The sequence below is a fragment of the Talpa occidentalis genome, unplaced genomic scaffold (assembly GCF_014898055.3).
Source record: "Talpa occidentalis isolate TD23 unplaced genomic scaffold, MPIMG_talOcc4v2.1 talOcc4.3, whole genome shotgun sequence".
NCBI lineage: Eukaryota > Metazoa > Chordata > Mammalia > Eulipotyphla > Talpidae > Talpa > Talpa occidentalis.
In genome coordinates, this window is record NW_023603184.1 from 37515257 (window position 1) to 37541052 (window position 25796).

Sequence of the window (25796 nt, forward strand, 5' to 3'; positions counted from 1 at the left end):
CTTCCAAGGAGTCTGTCCTGAACACAATTGTTGCTTCCCAACCCTTTTCTGGAGGCCCTAAAACACCAGGCACAGAGGCACTGAATGAAACTGAGTGGGAGTGCTGTGTCTGTCTCCTGCTTGTTATCACAAGCATGAGGCCGCCATACACACTATTCTAGGTGGGACTACAGAGCACTCAGAAGTGATGGGTTCTACTGTCTTCTCTGAGTCTGTCTGCTTTTCTGTCTTCTCTCCTCCCTTGGCCAGGCCCAAGGAACCACTTATGTGCTGCCCCCATAACTAGGTGCCCCTAGGGTGATGGTGCTGTGCCATTAGAATGAGACTTCCCTGGAGGATTCTGTAACTCCCCTCAAAATGGAGGTTCCCTGAGGACTAAACTGAGCTTCTTCATTCTGTTATTTTTCCACTTCCCAGAACAACTACACAATCCCATCTAAGCCTTGGTGGAAGAACAGATAATGTGCCAAGGAGGGCAGGGGTAAGTATGAGAAACCAACCTTAAACTCTGGCTCCTTGCGTGCAAGGCGCCTGAGCTCTCGGCTGAGCTGGAAGGCAGCCAGCATGGCATCCTCACTGGCCAGTGAAAGGTGGGCCCTGCTGGCGATGCCGCGGTAGGTGTTGATGCGGGACAGGGAGAACTTGAGGAGATCGTAGCGGCGGGCATTGCTGCATTCCAGGCAGGCGCAGGAGACAGGGTGGGGCCGGGCAATAGTATGGCCCTGCTCCATAAGCAGCTGCGCGATCTCATATAGGTCCTTCTGGCAGGCCAGGGTGAGAGGTGTGACACCAGGTGCAAAGCGGGAGCCATCGATTGAAGAGTCAAAGAAAGCCAGTGAGAAAGACCTTGTGTCCACTTTGCGGCCCTTCTCTCTGTCCAATCGGGCCAGCAGGTGACGCACCACTGCCGGCTGGTTCGTGTCCACTGCCACTAGCAGTGCCTCGTGGATCTGTCGGAAGTCAAACTTGACATTGGCCAACAATATATCAGTGATGGCCTCATGGCCCAGGCGGATGGCCAGGTTGAGAGCTTCCCTCCAGGAGCGGTCCTCGGCCTCCTCCACATTCCGCAAGGGCCCGCCTGGCCCAGCTCCTGTGGCCTCAACCCCAGACTCCAGCAGCTGCTGTACAAGGCCCAGCCGCCCCTCCTGGATGGCATCCAGGAGTGGGGGTGGGAACTTCAGCTTCTTGTTCACGATCTCAGTCCAATTTGGCTGTGGCTAGATGAGGAAGTGGAGAGGGTGGGATCCCAAGTCCTCAATCGCCTTTGTTTCGTGGCCTCCCTCACCCCTCCACCTCTCTATACCCGGCCACCATTATGTTCTTCCTTGTGCCAATCACACATTTACAAAATGTTTTCAGTCACCATTTTATTTTGTGGATTCTTAGGATAGGAAAATGGGAAGACTGGGCCTGACTGGGGATGTCTTTTTTAGTACAACTTCCATCCTCACAAGAATCCCCCCCACATGCAGTGGGGGCAAATGTGGGTATCTTGAAATAGGTAAGTTAAATAGCCCAACCCCACACAGGCACACAGGATCTGTCCAGGACCCAGTGGCATCTTGTTGACCTTGTCTTCCAGCTGCTCCTCCCTCTGGAAGCCAAGAGCCTCCCAGTAACAGGACTGGCCTTGTCCACACAGGATGCTCTTTGAACTGGATTTTTCCCAAGCCCCTCAGCTCTGACGAGGCTTCCTAGCGGGATGCTAAACAGGCTCCTACTTCATCAATTCCCCTTGCTTTACCCTCTCCTGGTTTGGGGGGCATACTGCCCTTCAGAGTTCCATGATCTCTCTTCTACCAGGCCCTGTCCCGTCCTCACTGCTTTTCCTCTGAGCTTGGTCCAGGGCTCTAAGGGCTCATTTCCCACCCTGTGGTGATGTCCACCACCAACACTGCAGCTGAGACGGCCCTGCTGCTCTGAGTCAGTCTGTGGTTTCAACCATTGCCAGAAGTATGACCAGGGTAGGGGAAAGTAGGGAAGCAGAGGGCTTCTTACCGTGAGGGGGTCCATAGCTGCAGCTACTATGCTGGAAGCGCTGAAGGACTGGACTCCTGTCTGCTCCCCAGACTGTGCCTGGCTTCCTTCTTCTTATCCATCCAAACTCCGCCCTGGGCCCTCCCTTTGCCAGGACCAGCTGCTCCCCCTCTGCCCTGAACCCTGGAGACCAGGGCAAGTGGTGTTAGTGCCACATAGGGAATCTTCTGGGAAAGGGGAGAGAGGATGTGTTTGCTCACGGAAAGTGGGGACTGAGTTTAGAATGCCACAACTGGGGGTTAGGGCCTGCAAGCTTAGGGACTCTCTGGTGCTACTGCCTCATTTTGAAGAGGGGGACAGGGAATTGCCCAAGTCTAGAACTATCTTTCAGTCATTAACTCATCCGGTTCCTTTAACAGCTCTGTGGACCGGACAGAGACTTTCTCTCTATTACTGAAGGTGAATTCTGAACCCAAGATAAATAACTAGCTTAAGGTCACACAGCAACAGTTGCCTGATGAGACCTAGGAAGGGAACCCACAAGGACCTCAAAGTTCATGGGGTGCTGGAAGTCACGCATACTTAAAACCCACTCTCACCTTCCCAGCCTAGCCCAGGATCTTATCTGTTAGGCAGTGCTTTTCTTTTTACTGGGCCTCTGTTTTCCTTTTCAGGAAAATGGGCATGAGGACACCACCACTAACTGAAGGAAAGACATTCTGGACTATGTACCACAGTCCGAGAGATCACCAGTTCTATTTCAGAAGTTCTAGAGAGGAAAAGGATGATGCTGTCCTCGGGAGAACAGGTGCCATGGTGACAAAAGCCTTGACAACTGGGAGTAGGGAGCAGGTTGGGTCCAGCGGTGCCCTCAAGTAGAGTCCTGAGGGAATAAAAGGAGGGAAGGAGACAGGGTGCTTGGCCTCATCAGCCCTTCTCAGTTGTCATGAGATCCAGCCTCCAGTTTCAGTTATATGCTCAGAGGGGCCCCCAAACCACAGCACCTCATGTCTCAGGCCTCCCCACACATGCTGGCATGTTGTTCCACTTCTCCTGCCAAGAACTGAAGCTGGCAGATAGGGCACTGGACCCAGGAAACGGGTGAGCTCTCAGGGGAGGGCACCCACAGTACTGACGGTGAAGATGATGGCGATGAGCAGGGAGAGGCTGAGTGAGGCGGGGAGGTTTCTCCACAAGTGGCAGCATGCTGAGGGAGAATCTCAATGCTGAAGGTGCCTAAGGGAGAGAGAAGGAGGGAAAAAAAATTGGGCCTCCTCCAGGCAGCATGCCACCCTGAGCAGTCTGAAGGGAACATCTGTTGTCAAGATGCAGCTGCTTTGGCAGGAAATTTACCATCGCTGAATATTTTACCCCTGGGAGACACTATCCAGTCATGAGCCCACCAAACATGTATCAAGTGTTTACGATGTGCCTGACTAGCAGCTGAGGGATATAAATCCAGGTCTGTCCTTACAGATTGTCCAGCAAAGGTGTAAAGATTAGCGATGACCACAAATAACCATGGTGCAAAACAGAAGATGAGAAGCACTGAGCCCCAGGAGAATGCAGCAGGAGCTTGGTTGGGAGAGATTATCTAAGATAAGATTAGAGAAGATTGACAAATTACTATCATTTGAATAGAGACACAGAGAGTAAGTAGAACTTGGACATAGAAGAAAAAAGTTACGAAGGAAATTCTAGCCTGAATTATATTTTAATTTAATTATATTTTATATTTAATTATATTTTAATTTAATTATTTTATTATAATTTAATTATATTGTATTTTCTGTTTCTTTTTTCTTTAGAGGCCAGATGATGAAGCAAGCTGCCAGGCTTGCCATGTCCCATCCGCAGCTTGGCCCAACACAATGTGAGCAGGTGTTCAATAAAGACTTGTCCTGATTTTATAGGTGAGTGAATGTACAATTCCACACCTAGGCGCTACAGATGACAGAGGCCAGGAGTCCAAATTTCAGCACTTCCTGGTAGCATTCCCAGCTCACCTATTCCTCCATCAAGGTACGAATAGTAGTGAGGGGGTCCATAGCTGCAGCTACTATGCTGGAAGTGTACAGTAGTGACACAAGGACCCCTTCACAAGGACCACCTGTGTCCAAGCAGTTACCTGCACAAATGGGGCACTCTCTACTCTCCTGGATGCCGCTGCTTCGGGCCTGGGGTTGGCGTTGTGCTCTTTGCCCTGCCTTTGCTATCCTGATCCTGTCCATCCGAGAGTTTGATTTGGATGAAGATCTGTGAGAAAGAATAAAGACTGGTGATTAGCAAGAGGATATGAGGGCTAAAAGGAGCCTCAAACAGAGGTAGAAAGAACAGACGAACTGATGTGGAGCCAGATGCCCTGGTTTTCCCACTTGATGGGCTAGACTTAAGAGAAGGGACCCTGGCCAGGGATCGAACTCTTATATCACAGTGGCTGGCGATAGCTTGATAGCACTGAGACTAACTTCTGCACCACCAGGGAAGCACAAGTTCACCCTTTTAAAGTATATTTATTCAATAGTTTAGTATATTCACAAGCTTGTATAACCACAACTAATTCCAGAACATTTTTATCACCCCAAAAGAGTATCTATTGAAGCCATTAGTAGTCACTTCCCATTCTCCTATCCCCACAGATTACTAACCTACTTTCTGTCTCTCTGGATTGGTCTAGTCTGGTCATTTCATAAAACTAGAATTAGACAATATTTAGTCTTTTATGACTGACTTCTTCCACTTACCATGTTTTCAAGGTTCATACACGTTGTGTCAGTTATCAGTATTTCATTCCTTTTTAACAGCTGAATGATATTCCATTGTATTAATATTTCATTGTATAAATGTACTACATTTTTGTTATGTAGTCATCAGTGAATAGATATTTGTTCTCTTTCCCACTTTGGGTTACTGAGAATAATGTTGCTTTGAATATCTGTCTATAAATTTTTGTGTAAATATTGGTTAATTCTTTGGGTCACATACTGAGGAAAGGAAGTGATAAGTCATATGGTAACTCTATGTTTAAATTTGAGAAAAATGCCAAACCATTTACCAAAGTAAATGGTGCACCATTTTATATTTCCACCAGCAATGTATACAGGTTCCAATTTCTCCACATCTTTGCCAAGACTGTGACTATCTTTTTGATTATAGCTATCCCAGTGAGTGTAGAATGATCACTGTGGTTTTGGTTTGTATTTCTCTAATGACTAATGATGCTGAACATCTTTTCATGCCATTTTATTGGCCATTTCTGTAACTTCTCCAGAGAAAGTCTATTCAGATTCTTTATTCATTTAAGGAATTAGGCTATCTTTATTGTTGAGTTATAGGGTTCCTTAAATATTCTAGATAAAGTCTCTTACTGAATACATGATGTGCCAATAAACTGTATTCTGTGTGTTATCTTTTTAAGCAGAACAAGATTTAAATTTTAATGTGGTCCACGAGATATCACATACTAATCTGAAGGTTCTGGTTCACTATAGGGCTACCGCCTTGCCTAGAACTAAGCCTGACAATAGGTGGACAAGATTATCTTTTCTCCATCACCTTCTAGGTCCAGACCATAAGATCAAGACCTAGACAGAGGCCACTCTGACCTAACTGAAACATGGCTGGGTGAGGAGGAGAGCTACAGGAGAGCAATAAGGTTTAGGGAAGTGATCAGGTTTTTTAGGTTGGCCTGCTTACCTGTTGGCTTGTATTTTCCGTCTCTTTGTTCTGCCCACACCATTCTCTGTGTTTTGTTCCTCTGGTCTGGGCTCTGTATTAAGAAATGCTCATTAAATTTAGCTCATTTAACAAAGGGGACTTCACATATGGTGTCCTTTCTTTTATGCATATTCTTTCTCTCCCTCTTTGCCTAATTATTTTCTCATTCTTCAATTCTTAGTTGAAATGTTAATTTCTATGGAGTACTTTTTCTGGAATCTCTCATCTATACCTGGTCTTTCTATTATTCTTTGGCTTTGAAGCAGTTTTAAATTTTATATTTCTTTGTGTGACATACATATATTTCCATTAGTAGAAGCATTGCTACTTTATTTACTGTGGTATCCCTGGCTCAGACCCTCACAGGAGACATTCAACAAATATCTGTCAAATGAGTGATAACAAATCCCAGCAACAACCATTTGTCTAACTATTTAGAACTAATGAAACATTTTGTTTAGTATTTAATATATTTCAAAACACTTTTGATCGCTCCAATGCTGAGCCTATAGAAGGAACCCCACGAAAGTTAGTTCTCCTCTGATTCTCCATCTCCTAAAATAACAAACTACATCTTTCCTTATGTGGGAGGCAGCTTCTGAAATGACTCCCAGTGATCCCTGCCTCCCAGTATGCATGTCTTCCCTCGAGTGTAGGTAGGCCTACTGACTTGTTCTTATGAATAGACATGGCAAACATGATGGGATGTTACTTCTGTGATGAGATTACAAAAGACTGTGACTTCTTTCTTGTTAGCACTTTCTCTCTCTTGCATGCTCACTCTGATGAAGCAAGCTGCCAGGTTGTGAGATGTTACATAGACTCTTGTGGCAATGGAACTGAGGGAAGCCTTAGTCCTGAGGAACTAAAGCTTACCAACCATGCAAGTGAGCTAGTGAGCAGATGCTTTCCAGTTGAACCTTGAGATGACTGAATCCTTGTGACAGAGCTAGAGCTAGAACCAAGGACCCAAGTTAGCCAGACTCAGATTCCTAACTATTATCCAGTGAGATAGTAAACATTATTTTAAGCCACTATGTTTTGGGAGTAATTTGTTATATATTGATAGATAATCAATATACCATTTTTGCTATGATATGATATATATTGTTTCACTAATTTGTTCAGTTCTTTGTTGTTGTTGTTGTTTTTTAATTTATTTATATAAGCACTGGGGTATAGGCCAGAGGTGCAGGAGGGTGAGAGAATCCACCAGAGACAGAGAGCAGAACAGCCAGAAGGACCGAAACACACAGCTGAGGGGAGCAGTGGGCAAGATAGGAGAGATCTCTCGCACCATGTGGGAATCTCCTCGGCCTGGCAGGAATTGAACCGGCACAGTGAAGGCTGTGGACAGCTTCACAGTGCTGCGCTCAACCCGCTGCACCACCAGGGAGGCCCCTGTTCAGTTCTTTGTAATGACAGACAAGTCTTTTGAAAAATGTTCCCAGTGAAACAATGAGTGAACTAAGGGTTTTCAATTAGAACTATTGTCTCCCTCTTGCTATTAGAATAGTAAAAAGAGCAAGAGCTTTGGGCTTTAAATCCTGGTCTTGTCACTTACTAGCTGTGTGACTTATAATATTTAACCTCTCTGAACCTCAGCTTTTGTAAAATGAGTATAGCACCATTCTACTTTTTAAAAAAATTTACATTAAATAAATGTCCAGCAAAGAAGGAACTTCAAATGTTTTTTAATCCTCTCTTCCTTTGTGATAAAATCATACTATTTTTCCTATAAGCTCCATATACTTACTTGTTTACATCCTTACCTAATTGTCCTGAGATGATCACTAAACACTAATAAGGGAAGAAGCCTATGAAATCATGATTTATAAGACCCCAGGATGGGGGCTACCAACCATGTGGTTAGAGGGTTCCATGCCCCATGAGGCCTTGGAGGTTGAGGCAATTCTTAGTGGTCAGGGATTTAATCAGATGTGCCTATATAAAGAACCCTTCAGGGCCTCTCTGGTGGCACAAGGGGTTAAGCACCATACTATGAAGCAATCCGCACCCTCTGCAGCACGAGTTTGATCCCAGGCCGGCCAGAGAGCAATCCACATGGGGAAGCAGACCTCGCCTGTCTCACCTGCTGCTCCCCTCAGCAGTGTATTGTTCTGTTCCCCACTTTGTCTCTGGTGAATCCTCTCACCTCCCACACCTCTGGTCTGTACCCCAGCTCTTGTATGCATAAATAAATAAATCTTTAAAAAAAAAAAAATATATATATATACACACATATATATAAATATAAAGAAGCCTTCATAAAAACCCAAAGGATACAGTTCCAGAAGAATTTCTAGGTTGGTGAACATGAGGAGATTCTGGGAGAGTGGTGTTCCTAGAGAGGGCATGATAGTCCTCAGTCCCTTCCCAGATATGTGGAAAGTCCCCTATGTATCTCTTCTTTCTGGATGTTCCTAAATTATATCTTTCTAACATAAACTGGTAATCTAGTAAGTAAAATGTTTCTGAGTTCTCTGACTCATTCTAGCAAATTTACTGAACCTAAGGGGGAAGGCTGTGGCAACCCCTGAATTGTAGCCAGGTGGTCAGAAGCACAGGTAACAGCCTGGGCTTGTGACTGGCATCTGGGGGGTGGTCTTAGGAGACTGAGCCCTTTACCCATGGAATTCAAAGTTATCTCTGCCAGAATTGGGTTGAATTTTTTTTAAAGAACTGGGGTATAGGCCAGATGCGCAGGAGGGTGAGAGGATTCACCAGAGAGAGAGCGGGGAACAGAACAGGCAGACTGATGAAATACACTGCTGAGGGGAGCAGTGGGAGAGGCAGGAGAGGTCTGCTGCGCCATGTGAGTTGCTCCAAGGCCGGCGGGGATCGAACCGGCACTGAAGAGGCTGGAGACAGCTTCACAGCGCTGTGCTCAACTGCCTGCACCACCAGGGAGGCCCATTTTTAGGTTGAATTTTTGAACACCCTATGGATGTCTGAAAACTGCTTGCAGAAAAAGTGTCTCAAAACACCTATTCAGGGCCTAAATACTATTTGATTTAATTCCTTTACTTTGAAGATGAGAGAACTGAGCCCATAGAAATCACATTTCCTGAAGCCTAGGTCAGTGCTCTTTCAATTACTAGACAGTATTTCATTCCTCTTCTGATAACAAGACACTGACAACTGTCTTTTCTCCCACATGAAGTCCCATTTATGAGTCTTAGCTGTGTAGCATTGCTGGATTGAGGGAGGAAGGATGGTGCTAGGGACAGTAAGGAACCAAAATTATGTCCTGGAGCCTCACCTGTATTGTCTGGATGACTCAGGCCTGGTCCTAGACAGTTGTTTCTTGGGCTTGCCAGGCTAGCTAGAGGTGCCCTACGGGCAGCTGAAAGTACCATGTGGGCTGAACGCCCCAAAGTCCCTGGCTGCAGCTGCTTTAGGGTATTCTCAAGCTCTGAGATTTCCTTGGTGCTCCTGCAGAGAAAAGGAGAGTACTTGGTTTCACTCAGAATAGATACTTGATTCTTCTCAGAGGCTTCTAACCAAGAAAGCTGATTTGATATCAGATCAGGTTAGGTCTAGCGTATGTGAATAAATCAGTGAATCCAGTCTGGGCTTGTGCCTGTAAGTGCATGGCAGCCTTTCTGTTCCAAAAGAAAGAATGGGGAAATGGCCAGACTTCCATTCCAGCAGCTACGTACGTTGGAGGATCTGGGAAGAATGTTCTCCGGATAGAAAGATTAGCCATCCAGGGACTGGTGCCAGACTCCCGAGCCTCAGAAGAACTCTGAAGAGAAGAAAATGGAAAAATAAGAATTACAGACATTCTCCACAGGAGACACTGCCATCTAGTGTCAGGGATACTCCTAAGCCTGAGCAATTCAGCTCAGTGAGTGACGACATATCTATCATTTCTCCATAGGTTTTGATTGATGTGTGGTACAATAGTTTCTTAAGTTGTTGAAATTCAAGTTATCTGTGTTCTCTGTCTGTGGCTATTTACCTTTTAACTTTTTCAAATTTCCTTTTTTCCCTTGAATTAAAAAAAAAGTTAAATTTTTGGGGCCTCCCTGGTGGCACAAGAGGTTAAGTTGCAGCACTATGAAACTATCTGCAGCCACTGCAGCACTAGTTTATGGATCCCCGGCCAGGGAGCTAACCCACATGGCACAGCAGACCTCTCCTGTCTTGCCCACTGCTCCCCTCAGCATTGTATTTCAGTTGATTCCCCTGTTCTGCACCCCACTCTGTCTCTGGTGAATCCTCTCAGCCCCCCACCCCCATACTTCTGGCCTATACCCCAGTTCTCGTATGCATAAATAAATTTTTTTTAAAAAGTTAAATTTTTTCTTTAAATTTCTTTAATCTGGCTCTTCTGTTACAGATTCTTCTAAATGTCAATGTCTTTCTTGAAAAGCATAATTTTTGCCTTCATTCTGCAAGTTTGAGAAGCAAATATTTTCATTTTCTTTTCTTGTTTAATATTTTCTAATTGTCACTGCAACCTTTACTTGGTCCTAGCATTAATTTTGAGGTATTTGGTTTAATTTTCCAGGGCTTTTTCTTTTTTCTTTACCTTGTCCCATAAATTTGAGAATGACTATAACTAGAAGGGATAACTAGATATGCATGTAGCGATGGTCTATTTAACCTTAACTCTAAATGAGATTAGTCACCAGGAATTAAGCTCTGGAACATGGGTTAAGAGGAGTCAGGCAGCCTGGATTCAAATCCACTCCAAGATTTATTTAGCAATGTGGACACCCCGGTAAACTCCACTAAACTTTTCTGTGCTTCTGTTTCCTTACTGTAAAATTGGTGACCATAAAAGACCCTGTTTCACAGGGTTAAAAGCTTATATGTTTTGCTTTCGCTATACCATTATAATGAAACAGAAGTCTAAAGCATTTTATACATCTTAAATTATGAAACTGAGTGCCATCAATTCATTTTCATTTACCAACCCTCTCTTGTAGAAATGTTTCAGGACATCTTTTTCCTGTAGTTTTACTGAAGCACCTGTGTATATATTTCACTCATTGATGTTCAATTGCTTTTCTGTATTGTTGACTCCGTCTTCCTGGATCCTACCAAGGTCCTAGAGGTACTGAGTAATTTAGATGGCCAAAATGGAAGACTCTAGGAAGCTCTTATCCTATAATTAGGGTGATCATATATAAGTCCTGGCTTGGGATGGTCCAGCTTTATGTCTGTTGTCTTAGTATCAATATTAATAGCACTCTATTTTGCTCTCAAAGTCTTGGTTTGGATGATAAATACTATGGTGACCTTATCTACAACTCTCCTCTGAGAAGTCATTTATATAACGAACATTTGTACTAAAAGCCTACTTTGTTCTAGGCACTGGTAGTTGCCAGAAATGCCTTATGGAACAAGACAGACAAGTCCCTAATCTCACAGAACTTTCATTTCATTTAATTAATTAATTAATTTAATTTTAAAAAAAGATTTATTTATTTATTTATTTATTTATACAAGCACTGGGTACAGTCAGAAGTGCGGGAGGGTGAGAGAATTCACCAGAGCCAGAGCAGGGAGCAGAGCAGGCACAAGGACCGAAGTACACTGCTGAGGGGAGCAGCGGGCGTCAGGAGAGGTCTGCGCGCCATGTGGGACCCTCCTCCGGTGGCCTGGGAGGAGCCGGGGATCGAACCAGCGCTGCAGAGGCTGCAGGCAGCTTCGCAACCCAGCGCTCAACTGCTGCGCCACCAGGGAGGCCCAGAACTTCCATTTTATTGAACAGCCAGAGCTTAGTTCCATGCATGTCAACTGTCAGGACTGCAACATCAGAACCTGGCAGAGCACACTGAACTGTTTTCACTGGTCCTTTTGCTTTTTTAGCTCTTCCCGCACTGGAAGAGTAAATCTCAGATGCAGATTTATTTTTTAATTTTTATTTTTTTAAGAACACGCAGACCGACAAAGTACACTGCTGAGGGGAGCAGCGCGTGTGGCAGGAGAGATCTATGTACCATGTGGGACCCTCCCCAGCGGCCGGGGACCGAACCAGCCCCGCACAGGCTGCGGGCAGCCACGCAGCCCAGCACTCAACTGCTGCGCCACCAGGGAGGCCCCTGCAGCTTTATTTTATCTCGGCTATCCGAGTCTCTCCAGAGGCAGACTGCCAAAGCATCTACTCCCATCTTGTCTGTTTGAACTTCATTTCCTCTTCCCGAAATGGTCAGTCTTTTCCTTTCCTCAGTAGCCTCAACAAAAGTGAGACCCATGAGGTTCCCTCCTGGGAACCGAGATTCTACTGGCCATGTCAAATATTTGAAGCTTCTAAAAATGTATTATGCGCATAGGAAGCAATATGGTGTAATGATAGGAAACCCTATTTCTAATACCCACTCTGCTCTGACTTACTGGACTTACTGTGTGACTTGACTATGTAAGTTTCCCTATCAGAGATATAAAAATGAGGCAGGTGGGGCTAGATGAGTTAGAAGTATTTTTTTTTAAAGATTTATTTTTTATTTATGCTTACAAGAGCTGGGGTGCAGGCCAGAGGTGCAAGGAGGGGCGTGTGAGAGGATTCACCAGAGACAGATTGGGGAACAGAATAGGCGAATTGACTGAAATACACAGCTGAGGGAGCAGCTGTCTAGGCAGGGGAGGTCTGCTGTGCCATGTGGGTTAGCTCTCTGGCTGGGGATCGAACTTGTGTTTCAGTGGCTGCCAATAGCTTCATTGTGCTGAGACTTAACGTTTTGCACCATCAGGGAGGCCCAGAAGTATTTTTTTTAATTCTAAAATTCTACAATTCTAGCTTGGGTAATTATAGGCTCATATTTGTTTGTGAGTGATTGGTAAAGGAAATTGTGACTGGCTTGGAAAGATGAATAGAGACACTAGTGACAGGAAAGCAAGATTCAGAAAAGACTTAGGGAACAAAAAAACAACTATAAAACTGACTGAGAAAAGGGATGTTCAATTGTCCAGATACCTATATATCTACACCTATACACAACAAGAAACTGACACATCTTCTCTTACGAGTATGTGTGCTGGACAGGGGAGAAAGCAGAACTCATACCTAAGGCTGTAACTGACTTTACTAGGCAGGTAGGTCAGAGAAAAACAATGACCCGGGATTTTCAGTGCTGAAAGGAAGTGTCTGATGGAAGCCACTGCCCCCAAGAACCTAGAAATAGAGCATGAGATTAAATCAAATCCATGAAGAACTTCCTATGGCTAAAGAATAAACAGCTGATAGCTCTGCATACACTATATCCAAGGCTCATTCACTCAAATCTTCTAAATTTGGAAAGAAGAATTCACTCCTATCTGTAAGAAAGGGTAGCAAGTCCATTTATGTTTATACTTGAATGTATGTGTGTATGAGTGTGTCTACCCCTTCATCAAGCACCAGTTTCCTCTCCAGAAACCGTAAAGTTTGAGAAAATACCAAGTCCGTACCTCAACATCGCACATACCTGGCTCAGCCCAGAGCTCACAGGCGCCAAGGGGCCTATCACAGGGCCATCTGAGTCCAAGGAGGAACACACCCGCAGGAAGGCTAGGCCAAAAGACTGGTGCCGTGTGAAGGGTTGGGAGCAGGTAAGTCGAAGTCGGTCCCATGAGTCACCTGAGGCTGGAGCCAGGAAATCATCTCAAGAAAAACAAAATAAGGGGGGAATGGAAATACATAAATGAGCAGAGAAAGAAAAAGAAAGTCCATACTGAGGAAAAATAGGAGTGACATGTATTCCAATAAAAGGAAGAATGGACCTCATCACTGACTGACCCCTCAGGCCTTGGTGTTCAGGGTTGGCAGTGCCTAGTGGGCCTGTGAGGCTGCTGTCAGCCCTAGCCCCTTGCCTCCCCACAACCCCTGTCACAATTCCACATGGTCCCAGCCCACGTACACCCTCATTCTACATCTCCTCAGGATCCTTGTCAATGCCTCATTTCACAGGAGGAGTCTGTAGTGTTGGGGTCGAGGTGACCACTGCTCAATGGATTAACTGAGCTGTCTCTGCCCTTCCTGGACCATGAAACCTGAACTGCCCTCAGGCCACGACTTACACTTTACACTCACTCACAGTAGCACATAACAATATTGCAACTCTCTTCATCTTCATTCCCAGCATGATCTAGTTCTACCCCATCTTTTCTACCTTATGCACCCCCCAATATCATTCTTCCTTCCCGACATTACAAGCACCTCCAGTTGAAACACAGACAAATGTATAAGTGCCTAAGAACTTGAGGTACTTAAAGGCCAGAGATCTTACGTTTCTTGGTAGTGTACAGTGAACAGATTTGCATAGAAGAAAACTTGGGCAACACGCTATGCTACATAACAATAACTGTCATATAGGGCCTCCCCTGGTGGTGCAGCGCTTGAGTGCTGGGTTGCGAAGCTGCCAGCAGCCTCTGCAGCACCGGTTCGATCCCCGGCCACCGGCGAGGGTCCCACATGGCGCGCAGACCTCTCCTGCCGCCCGCTGCTCCCCTCAGCAGTGTACTTCGGTCCTTCTGCCTGTTCTGTTCCCCGCTCTGGCTCTGGTGGATTCTCTCACCCTCCCGTGCTTCTGACTGTACCCAGTGCTTGTATGAATAAATAAATCAATCTTTAAAAACAAAAACAAGAACAAAAAAAAACCAATAACCGTCTTATAGCTTCCATGGACCTACTCTCCACTCTTCACTTAGATCCACTTATACAAACAAAATACATCATCACAGATAGGGTTTCTACATCATCTCCACTGAATCATGTTACGTGTAAACAACACATGACAGACAGAACCAAGCCCCTACATGGGCTCCCTCCCATAGTACTTTACAGTCCTCCATTGTACTGCATTATCTCTCACCCCTCTCTCCCACATTTCTGCTTCTGCCCTCCTTACCATCTTTAAACATGCGGACTCCGGAGCGGTTTTTCCCCTGCTTTGAATCAGCTAGGGACATTAGCATGGTGGCAGGGAGCAGGGTGACGAAAGGTCTGTCCAGGGACCAGGAAGAACGACCCACATCAATTTGCAGGAAAGCACAGCCACAATTACCTGGGGAATAAAAGGTTGAGAGGATAGGGTGATGGGATGACAGGGGCTCCCCAGTCTGCAGACAAGGGAATCAGGTGGGAAGAGGAAACTCCTCATTGTAGCTCCAGCTGGAAGCTCAGGAAGGATGACTGATATGTACAGTTGGTAACAGAAGTAGAATGAGACCTCAGCACAAAACATGATGATGTAAAGGTTCACTGAGTTCCTCCCAGTCAGAAACCTCTCAAGTGAAGAGTCCTGCCACTTCCCTGTCCTCTGGCTCTGGCAGAGAAGTCTGTCTCTCTTCATCCTTGCTAGGGAGCCTGGCATCTCTCTGTCCTGACAGAGTTGAGACCATTGGTCTTTATCAGGTTTTTATTCCAGTAAATTATTATTATTATTTTTTTTAGGATTTATTTATTTATTTATTAAAAAAATTTTTTTTTAATAGAGGCATGTTTTATTTATTTATTTATTTGTTTGTTTGTTTTGTTTATACATGCACTGGGTACAGTCAGAAGCGCGGGAGGGTGAGAGAATTCACCAGAGCCAGAGCGGGGAGCAGAGCAGGCAGAAGGACCGAAGTACACTGCTGAGGGGAGCAGCGGGCGGTAGGAGAGGTCAGCGCGCCATGTGGGACCCTCCTCTGGTGGCCGGGGAGCAGCCGGGGATTGAACCGGCGCCGCTGAGGCCGCGGGCAGCTTCGCAACCCAGCGCTCAACCGCTGCGCCACCGGGGAGGCCCTAGGATTTATTTATTTATGCACACAAGAACTGGGGTACAGGCCAGAGGTGTGGGGGGGCGGTGAGAGGATTCATCAGAGACAGAGTGAGGAGCAGAACAGGTGAAGTGACTGAAATACACTGCTGAGGGGAGCTGCGGGAGAGACAGGAGAGGTCTCCTGTACCATGCGGGTAGCTCTCTGGCCAGGGATCGAACTTGTGTTGCAGAGGCTGCGGATAGCTGATAGTGCTGAGACATAACCCTTGCACCACCAGGGAGGCCCTATTCCAGTAAATTCTAAGACCAAACTTCTCAACCCTCAATCCTAAACTCCTATGGCGCCTTCCCAGATAAGCCTGCATAGCTGATCCTCCAACCTCCTCTTGACATGGATATTTACACAGGCATATACATATACTACTTGTTGGCATTTATATCAATGTCCTAAAACTCCACCCATATCACACAGATCAAAGCAGGGCAGATATGTTGCATAATTCAAGGGACACCATTCACATTGAATTCTGTGTGAATGGAACCCTCAAAGATCTCCACCACCACATATCTGACCCAAAGGCAAGGGCCACATCTCATCTTCACAGCAGGAAATCAGGGAGAGCTGATTTCATGAAAAGCCAGATTGATGGGAGACATTTTTGTGGGAAATCTGGAGGGGGATGTTACTCCCATGTCCTCCCACAGAGGCCCCCAGGTCCCAGGGAACTCACTCACCTACATCGATGTAGCCAATGGGCACAGCCTTCTCCAACTGTAATTCCACTTTCAGTTGCCCACTCTTGTCCTGAGGGCAGCTGAGCCAAGGTCTTCTCTGACTGTCTGGGTTTAGCAAGTTCTCCACAGGGTACTTGGGATCCTAAGTCAGAGAGAAGAGGAAAAAAATTAGGAAGTGCACATAGCCCAAGGGATAAAAGGATGCCCAAGAATGAGGGATCCTTATTCTCCCAAACCCTTCCATATAGCCTGATAGAACAGGCACCTGTGGGAGTCCATGGGAACACAGCTATCATCTGCCAAGGGGCTTATAGATCTCTGCTTCATTTACCAGACTCATTTAACCTTCATACTGACTCCTAGGTAGTTGCCATTATTACTGCTTCGTTAACAAATCAATAAACAGACACTTAACCCAGGCCATGAAATCAAATAACTAACCAAACTCAGAACCCCCACCTTTCTGTATCCACGGCTTTTAACCACCACACTATACCATTTCTTTTCATTTATAAGACACTTTCACAGTCATATATTTATCTTCAAAGTAACCCTGTAAGACAGGCAAAGATTTTTATTCTAAGTTTATAACTAATGCTTAGAAATAAAGTGATTTGTTCCAAGGCAGGAGCAGCAATACTGAGAAAAATCAGATATTTTTTTGGTGGTAAGGCCTTGAATAAACTACCTTTTTTTTTTGCTGAATCTAATTTTTTCCATCTGTAAGTAAAGGGAGAGACCAGATTCAAGGTTTTCAATCTTGTTTTCTGTTTTAGCAATTAAGTTCTTTCTTTTAAATGAAATCTTACACTGAAGTGTGTGTGTGTTTTCGAGAAATAAAAGCTGAGCTCAGGTTAAAGCATAGATTAGGAGGCACAGAGACATACTTGTCCTCCCTCCCTTCACCTTCTAGAATTGGGTTCCTGTAAACGATATTGGAAGATACCTAATATTCGCTAACATTTTATAAGGCTAAGAGTCTATGAAGAAGAACCACGTAGACTGACCACGTAGGTTAGGAAGATAAGCATAATTTTAATTTTACTTCACTTTATCTCATCGAGCAAATAATGTTGCTATAAAACACAAACTTATCCCACCCAAAGTTGAGAAAGACTAGGATAACAAAAGGGAAAGAGTGAAGAAAATGGGTAAATGGATAGAGCAATGACAGCAGAGTTAAGGATGGGATGTCCCTAAGAACCACCACACTGGATGAGTCTTGGGCCCAGGGTCCAGGAGCTAGCTATGCCCAGGGTCCAACAAGCTAGCTGAGATATTGTAGGACTTATAGGATGAGGCTGAGCACACCTTTGGTGATGGTGGTAACATGCTCACAGCTCACAAATGACCCTGAGTACCCTGACTAGTCTTTGTCAGAGTGACTAAATTACTGTTCTGGGGACCCCAAACAGACTTTGGACCTATTGCATTGCTAATTCCCTCCAAACTACAGGTGGAATCATAAGATTGTTTCCCCCATTACCTTAACGCCTGGGAGCGCTTCTTTCATGCAGCCTGGGGAAAACCTGAGGGAGGGCTATGCATTCCCTCTTGATGCTGGACTCTCAAAGAAGGGACACTGTCTTTTCTAATGGATTAGGAGTTCCCCAAATCTCTTAATTTTTTTACTCCTTTCAGTCACCAAGAAAATACCATGGCTGCTAATTAATATACCTGAGAGGAAAATGATACCACATGGGTAATCTTCACAGGAGCCATGACAGACCCAGCAGATGTCAAATAAAAGGCAAATATGATGCTTTCTTCTTAAGACTTCTTCTGTCACCAGTTTGGCACTCCCTATATTTTGGGCTGATCAGTTTCCATAGGAGAAGGAATTCTCATGTTGCTCCTGAAGAAGAGAGCAAGAAAAAAATAAACTAGTTATGTTTGTCTGCTAACAGGAGTCATTTGCAGCCATCAGTCAGACTGTTTCTGATGACCCCCAGGACTGGGTCAGGGGATGGGTAGGAAGCAGATCTGGGCCAGCTGATTAGATGCCAATAAAGGTGAAACAACTAGAATGCAACCACTGGATAAGAGAGCAGCAAATACATAATGAAAATATTAACATGTTAAAGTTGGATTTATTTATTTTAAGATTTATTTATGCATACAAGAACTGAGGTATAGGCCAGAGGTGTGTGTGTGTGTGTGTGTGTGTGTGTGTGTGAGAGAGAGAGAGAGATTCACCAGAGACGGAATGGGGAGCAGAAGAGGCAGATTTACTGAAGTACACTGCTGAGGGGAACAGTGGGTGAGACAGGAGATGTCTGCTGCACCTTATGTGGGTCAGCTCCCTGGCTGAGGATCGAACTCATGCTGCAACGGGTGGCAATATTTGACAGTGCTGAGAGTTTAAGCCCAGTGCAACCAGGGAGGCCCTAAAGTTGGATTTATATACAGGTGAACTCCCAGTGGCATGAATGTGTACCTTAAATCATTCATCTTTATAGCCCTAGATCTGATCACATAGTATGCATGTGCAACACTGTTTTAACTAAATATATGGTACAAGTCTCATTTATTTTCCTTCCCATAAAATGAATCTTTCTAAATCTGCTTCTCATTAAGTTATTCTTCTATTATAAATCTTCAGTGCCTTGCTGATGTACGCAAATCCTTTGCCACTTGGTATAAATGAGAACTTACAGTCTGTTGATTGTGAGGTGGACCACAATCCTGATTCTATCAGAAAAAGATGCAGTAGCAAAGTGTTTGGAAGGCTGGTTCACAATGTGAAGAAAAGTAAAAGTTGATTCCTACCTCGTAACATATTTTAATAATTATAATCAAATGGATCCAAAGTATACACTCAAATGAAAAACAATACTTTAAGGGCAACACAAACATGGTTAAAATACAAATGACTGCAGAGAGTTCCCGCAAAGCTTTTCAGTTCTCAGCTCCGGGAGCCTAATCGCGAGGCCACTTCTTTGATGCCACCCCATCTTTCGGCCACTCACCTTCCCACCAACAGCCCTCAGGGCTCCTCACCCGAGACGACAAACCGCGCAGAGTCACCGCAGCGTCAGATCGCGGGTCACAAACTAGTTCTCCCGCCAATTCAGCCCTCTGACCTCCGCCTTCTGACCCCGACCACACACTTCCGCCTCCCAAAGCCTGAGAATTCATTCTGGGACCTCAAGAAGCCATTATTTCCGAAGAACGACCCTCACCGAGGCAAGAGGCAAGAGCATTTCTTACTGCTGTAGACAGTAAGAAAATACACGTGTTTATATATATTTTTTCTAACCACAAATCTCTTGCCCAGAGCGCGGAAGTTAGACTTCCGGGTCAGATTGACTGCATGCTGGGAAATGTAGTCCTCAGCCCTTCCACGCCTCGTTCCAGGGAGCCCAGAGTCAGGGAGCGTCGTGAAAGTTGACGGTTTAAGAACACTTCTCTCTGGCTCTCCAAAGGGGAGAACTGGTGAAGTATTTACCACGAAAATAACACAAGCCCAATTTCTCATTTTCAAAGAACGCGCCTCCGCCGAAGCTTGGAGGTGCGAGGTAACCGTCCCTCCTTGACCTCTAAGCGAGTAGCAAGTGGACGGTCTCTTAGCGGCTGTCAGGTCACCGCCTGCCTTAAGCCCCGCCCCCTCTGCCGGCGCCGGCGCCTGCGATTGGCTGGGGCCCCACTAGCGGCGGAAGCAGCTGGCTCGCGCGGGTAGTCGGGGGAGGGGGAGAGCCGCGAAGATGGCGGCAGTCGTGGAGCTGGAGGTTGGAGGAGGTGCTGCCGGGGAACGGGAGCTGGATGAGGTAAGAGTTGAGAGTCGAGGACAGGAGAGTTAGCGTGACACTGAAGGAAGGTGTCGGGAGGCATCAGGAGTGCGGGTCCTCAGAGAGAGGGGACCCTGCAGCGAAGGAGCCAACTGGGGGGCGGGTGCGCGGAGGGGGAAGTCGGGGACCCCGGCCTCGGGGACGCTGAGGCAGTCGTGGGGAGTGACTTCAGGGATGGAGATGAAGGGCTGGGAGGGAAACCAGAGGGGTGTGTGTGTGGGTGCGGTTTTGAGGTTACAGTAGCTGGGAATCCTAAGGTGGGACCAGAGGCTGAGAGGGAGCTTCAGTTGAGGGGCGTTGAGTTGGGCTGGGGAAGGCTGGGCTTTCTCGGGGGGCGGCCGCCGTCCAGCCTCACAGCGGGGTTTGGCGGCTCGGACCGGGCAAGAGGGCTGATCAACTAGTGTTATAGCTTCGAGTTATTTATCTGTACGCTCTAGGACTTTGTACATAATATGTGCTCAGTATGGTTTTGGTCAACGAATGAAAAAACGAATTGATGAATGAATGCATATCGAAATTCATCCATGTTCACTTATTTAACAAACATGAAGCGTCACTTTTGTGCCCAGTCCTGGGCCAAGTGTTAGGAACCCCGAGGGATCTTCTTGAAGAGCCCACCATCTAGTGGTGGGAGACGCCAGAAACTGATGATCACACCTGGTGGTAATGGTAGCGCTGAGAGAGACCAATTCCATTTGAACTAGGGAAGGCTTCCCAGAGGAGCTGAACCTTAAAGGAGTACGTGATTCTCTCCTTCTGGACTTACATGAGTTCTTTGAGGGTGAGCTCCTTGAGCATATACGTCCCCTTCACCTTTCTAATGCCTTTTAGCGACTGGCGTATTCAATTAGTAGTCCTTGCAGGAATCGTTAGGATGAAGGAGACCCTGAGTTTGAAGGGAATAAAGCACAGCGCTGAGAAGCAGAGAGAGGAGGCGAGGCAGGAAAGGGTAAAGATTCTGAGGCCAAAGGTGTATTCATAGCTAGATGTGCTTGTGGCTTGCACATGTTGGAGTATGGACAGCATGGGAGAAAAGGAGGAAGGGGACTGTTTGTTAAAGATGGAAGTGGTGTGAACTCTGGGGGATAAGACTCTTAGAGACCCTGGCTGTGTGTTGGTAGTGGGTGGGAAGGGTTGGAGAAAGGGAGTAGAAGTGACCCTGAGAAGCAAAGCCTGCTGCGTGATAATGGGATGACTTGGAGGATTTGGTTTACCTGATTGAAATCATTACGATAGGTGGGGGGTGGGAAGAGGAGGAGACTGAGAAACTTACAGGTGGGGGTTGGGAGAGGAGGGTGTTAAAGAAGCATTTTAGTTTCCTACCTGCCTATCACAAGAGACTAGAGATGTTTGGATACCACTCAGTGGGCACGGTAGTTGTGGAAATGACCTCCAGGATCCCTTCCAGCTTTATGTTTCTGTGATTACTGTTGGCTTTGGTTCATTGAGCCATATTTGAAAGCACCTTGAAAGAGGTAAATACTGTTTTGGAGTTTCGGTTTGTTAGTCTGTGGGCTCTCCTTTGAGGGAGTCTGATTGCAGTGTCCTATATCAAGGTTCATTGAGATAAACACCAAGATTTGGCAGAGGAGAAATTTAAAGTTTTGATGTAAGACATTTTTTATGTAAAACATTTTTCTTCCCTTATTGTTTTAAGAACTTCAGTGCTTCTAAAAGCATAATATAGGGCCTCCCCGGTGGCGCAGCGGTTGAGCGCTGGGTTGCGAATCGATCCCGGCTGCTCCCCGGCCACCAGAGGAGGGTCCCACATGGCGCGCAGACCTCTCCTGCCGCCCGCTGCTCCCCTCAGCAGTGTACTTCGGTCCTTCTGCCTGCTCTGCTCCCCGCTTTGGCTCTGGTGAATTCTCTCGCCCTCCCGCGCTTCTGACTATACCCAGTGCATGTATAAACAAAACAAACAAAGAAACCAGCAAACAAATAAAGCATGCCTCTATTTAAAAGTTCCAGAGTGTTGCTTGAGGAAAATATAATTCGTTGTCTGTAAATTCTATATGGGTTGGTTGTATCCTTTGTCTAACTCAGAAGCAGGAAGTCCGATATTTCTTCAGGTTTCACCCTACCCTCCCAAAATAGGGGTCTGAGCTGGCAGACCTTAGTTTGTGTGGGAGTGTCTACTGATGCATCTCCAGCTGTTTTTCATCAGCTTCAACTAGTGAAAGGCAAAATCTATCATTTGTAATTATGGGGAACTACCGTGTGTTATGAACTATGAACGGGATATGCAAAAATGAGCACGAATAGCTCTTTACTAACTTATATTGAAGAGACATAAAAATGGCCCATTACAATTCTAGATAATTGATTGCTGTACTGTGTTGTAACAAGCACATTGTAACATAGGGGACAAGCACTTGAGTCTGCTAAGGGGGGGTCAGTGAAGTCTGCTAGAGATGGAACGAAAAATTAAAGGTTAGGTTACAGAGAAGCAATGATTTGCATGTGGCATAAGAGTTGCTATCCTATAGCACTGTTTGGTTGATAAACGATTGCAGAGCTCTGATTATTATACTAGGATGCAGTTGGTGTGCTTTTCCATATGTCTGGAAAGATTGCACATGCTGTGGTATGATCAGGATTTTGTACCTATGTTTTCTATTATCAGGATTTTGTAGATATGTTTTTATTATCAGATGCCATTAATATGATAGCAGCATCAGCTGATTCACACTACTTTCCTCCTCTCTTGTCTTTTTCATTATACTTTCCCTAGTAGTTGAAGCAATTTTAATTTAGTCTTTGCTAACTGCTTCTGTTTTAGAGAGGTGGATAGAAAAGGGGACATAGGAAAAAATTTAGGAAAAGACTGCTGTTTATTGAGCCCTTACCATAAAGTAGCACTTGTTTAAACAGTGCTTAAGTAACTTTCGTAGGAGTCCACAGTTTGTGAGTGGGGAAGTGCAGGTTCAAACCCAGGTCTGCCTGTACAATATTAGCCCATGCTATGTATAGCTTCCCTTGGTTCCATTTCTCACTCTGGACTCTGCTGGCAGATAACTTACAGCTGTGTTGCTTGATTATTTTATATGTGAACATTGATGCAGTACTTGTGATGAGTTTTATTAGCGTCTCGTTTTATTTCCTATTTATAACTGAAGGAGTTAGGATTCAGAGCAATTGAGACATGCCGAGGGGCATGCAGGTCCTTTAATTTATTGGTAATTTGGTTCTGCTGAACCTCTGTGGTCCCGTGGGATTAGCCGAGTGGTAGGGAAATGAGGGATAGATACAGCCAGCTCAGACTGGGAATTAAATGGTTCTGTGATGACTGACTGAGATCAGTTCTGTCAATTTGCCAAACAGAGTGCTTGAGGGTGTTAGGTTTGTAGTGCCAGGAAGGCACAGTGCAGGATCTCTATGATCCGGGCAGATGGGTAAAGGAGAGTCCTGGAGCCTTCAGTGGCTATTTCAGGCTTTTATTGAGCTTTTTACACCATTTGTAGTGTGGCACCCAGGTACACGGCAGGCAGAGGGGCTGGAGGTTGGGAGGGTAGGGGCAGGAGGCTGGCGGGCCTCCCAGCCCCCCGCAAGTCTTCATTCTTCCTGGGCTCTCTGGCTTCTCTCGTGGTCTCTGCTTCTCCTTTGCTGCTCTGCTCTCGTTCTACTACTCTCGTTCTCCTCTCTGCTAGTACCCCCGTGACGCCGCCCTTGTCAGCCCAAGTGTGCCCACCTGTGCATGCCCACACCCTACTCCAGGTGTCCACCATCAGGCACATGTGTAGGACCGCAGGGGTCTATCATTAATGCTAATGGCAGGAGGGCAGAAAATCCTGATAATTTTCACTTACCCCACAAGGATAAAACCTGGTTATGAGCTTCGCAGGAGGCCCAGAAATAAGTGCTACTTGTGAGCCAGTGAATTACTCAAAGAGGTAGCTGGCCATCCTCTGAGAGGATTTAGAGGCATCCTTTTTTTTTTTTTTTTTTTTAATAGAGGCATGTTTTTATTTATTTATTTATTTATTATATTTGTTTGTTTTGTTTATACATGCACTGGGTACAGTCAGAAGCGCGGGAGGGTGAGAGAATTCACCAGAGCCAGAGCGGGGAGCAGAGCAGGCAGAAGGACTGAAGTACACTGCTGAGGGGAGCAGCGGGTGGCAGGAGAGGTCTGCGCACCATGTGGGATCCTCCTCCGGTGGCCGGGGAGCAGCCGGGGATCGAACCGGCGCCGCAGAGGCCGCGGGCAGCTTCGCAACCCAGCGCTCAACCGCTGAGCCACCGGGGAGGCCCAAGAAGCATCCTTTTGATACAAAGAGCTGGCTTGATAGAAAGGCACTTCAACATCCAATCACGGTCAGCCAGTCGGCCCAGCCAGTGTCTGTAAATTCTGGATGTGTCTTCTCCCGGTGCTTGTTCATCTGCCACTGTAGGGGCAGGAATCACACAGGGCAGGTTTTCTGATCCAGCAGTCCAGGTAAAGGAGGAGTCCTGGAGCCCTCAGTGGCTTTTCAGGCTTTTATTGGAATTTACCGGGTACGTGGCAGGTAGGGGTGCTGGGGGGCCGGGATGTTGGCAGGCCTCCCAGCCCCCAGCAAGTCTTCACTCTGGGCTCTCTGGCCTTCTCTCACATTCTCTCTGCTCTTCTCATGGCTCTGCTTCTCTCTCGGCTTCTCTGCTCCTCAGCTTCTACTGCTTCTCTTCTCTCGGCTTCTGCTGGCGTCTCTGCGAAGCCGCCCCTAAAAGCCCAGTCTCAGCCCAGGTGTACCCACTTCAGGTGCCCGCCATCAGGCATGCATTCAGGGCCACAGGGTTCCCTCATCTATCCTAATGACGGGAGGGCAGAAAAGCCTGATACTTTTTCCTTATCCTACAGCCACAAAATGAGTGAGTAGTTTCTAGCTCAAGCCAGAGTTAAAAAAGCACTTAATTGGGCCTCCCCTGGTAGCGCAGTGGTTGCGTGCTGGGCTGTGACGCTGCCCGCATCCTCTGCAGCGCTGATTCGTTCCTCGGCTGCCGGCGAGGTTCCCACAAAAAAACACTTAATTTACCTCTTCTGGGTCCTGTTTTATGCTTGTTAAAAAAGGAGATTGGACTAGATTGGTGGTTTTTTAACCTTCAGTTAGTTATGAAACCTTCTAGTCAAACAAAATCTTACTCTGAAGGCTTGTGGTCCTTGAAGGGATTCAGCAGAACCCCTTGGGTGTCTCAAGCCATACTTTGAAAATGAAGGCGCTTTTTCTTACTGGTCACTGATTGGGTGATCCTGTTATGTTTCTTTGGCCTTCCTGTGCTTCCTCTACCCCAAGCGTTGTTTTATCTTCCTCACTAGACTGTAAGGTACATGAGAGAGCAGAGGTCAAGTCTGTTTTGCTCATTGTTATAGACCCTTCACCTCAGCATGGTGGCTGGCATACAGTAGGCATCTAATAAGTGTTTGATAATTATTTTTGAGCAATAGTAATAATAGCTATTATTTAGTGAATGTGATTTGCCAAAACCTCTGTTTTTCTGCTGAATGTTTATAAAATCTCTATTATAAGAATCGAACCGTTGGATTAAATCATGTCTAAATCTAATTTTGGCTTTAACATACTGTGTACTATATTTCTGACTACTGCCACGTCTTTGTTGAAGCTGTCCTGTTTGCCTGTAGTAACTTTCCATTCCCTCTGTGCCTTTGCAAACCCTACCTGTCCTTTAAGGTTCCAGCAGAAAGTGCCCTCACCTTCTAAGACTGTACAAGACAGATAATCTTTCTTTGCATTTTGTGGCTTTCTTTGTTCATTTATCAACTAATTCATTAAACTTCTGAAGCACCTTCTATATTGCAGGCACATTGTACTATACCTAAAATGCTAGGATAGGTAAGGTCTGATAATTGCCCTGAGGAATTCACAGACTGGGGTGTAGAGAGAAAGAC

General features: G+C 45.8%; 2 protein-coding genes across 8 annotated transcripts in view; one reads left to right on the forward strand and one right to left on the reverse strand.

The window, feature by feature from the left end:
• XNDC1N (XRCC1 N-terminal domain containing 1, N-terminal like) overlaps positions 1-19531 on the reverse strand; it is a 32503-nt gene extending 12972 nt beyond the window's left edge. The window contains exons 1-12 of one of the 3 annotated variants that reach the window (XM_037522878.1): positions 19097-19531; positions 17805-17982; positions 16128-16269; positions 14538-14693; positions 13116-13291; positions 9360-9445; positions 8960-9132; positions 5677-5749; positions 4109-4236; positions 3104-3216; positions 2163-2204; positions 501-1220 (exon numbers count right to left, since the gene is read on the reverse strand). In XM_037522878.1, coding sequence (XP_037378775.1) covers positions 501-1220; positions 2163-2204; positions 3104-3216; positions 4109-4236; positions 5677-5749; positions 8960-9132; positions 9360-9445; positions 13116-13291; positions 14538-14693; positions 16128-16269; positions 17805-17849 — 1854 coding nt within the window. In that variant the 5' untranslated portion in view covers positions 17850-17982; positions 19097-19531. Of the gene's footprint in view, positions 1-500; positions 1221-2001; positions 2989-3103; positions 3217-4108; positions 4237-5676; positions 5750-8959; positions 9133-9359; positions 9446-13115; positions 13292-14537; positions 14694-16127; positions 16270-17804; positions 17983-19096 lie in introns of those variants that run through there. The other 2 variants (XM_037522876.1, XM_054699499.1) reach the window with 2 other exon arrangements.
• The window catches only part of RNF121 (ring finger protein 121), a 91774-nt gene continuing 85195 nt past the window's right edge, over positions 19218-25796 (forward strand). Inside the window, exon 1 of one of the 5 annotated variants that reach the window (XM_054699501.1) lies at positions 19218-19320. Coding sequence is in view for 1 of the 5 variants with exons in the window: in XM_037522879.2 (XP_037378776.1) it covers positions 19832-19894 (63 nt within the window). In the remaining 4 variants the exon portion in view is untranslated. The other 4 variants (XM_054699504.1, XM_054699503.1, XM_037522879.2 and 1 more) reach the window with 4 other exon arrangements.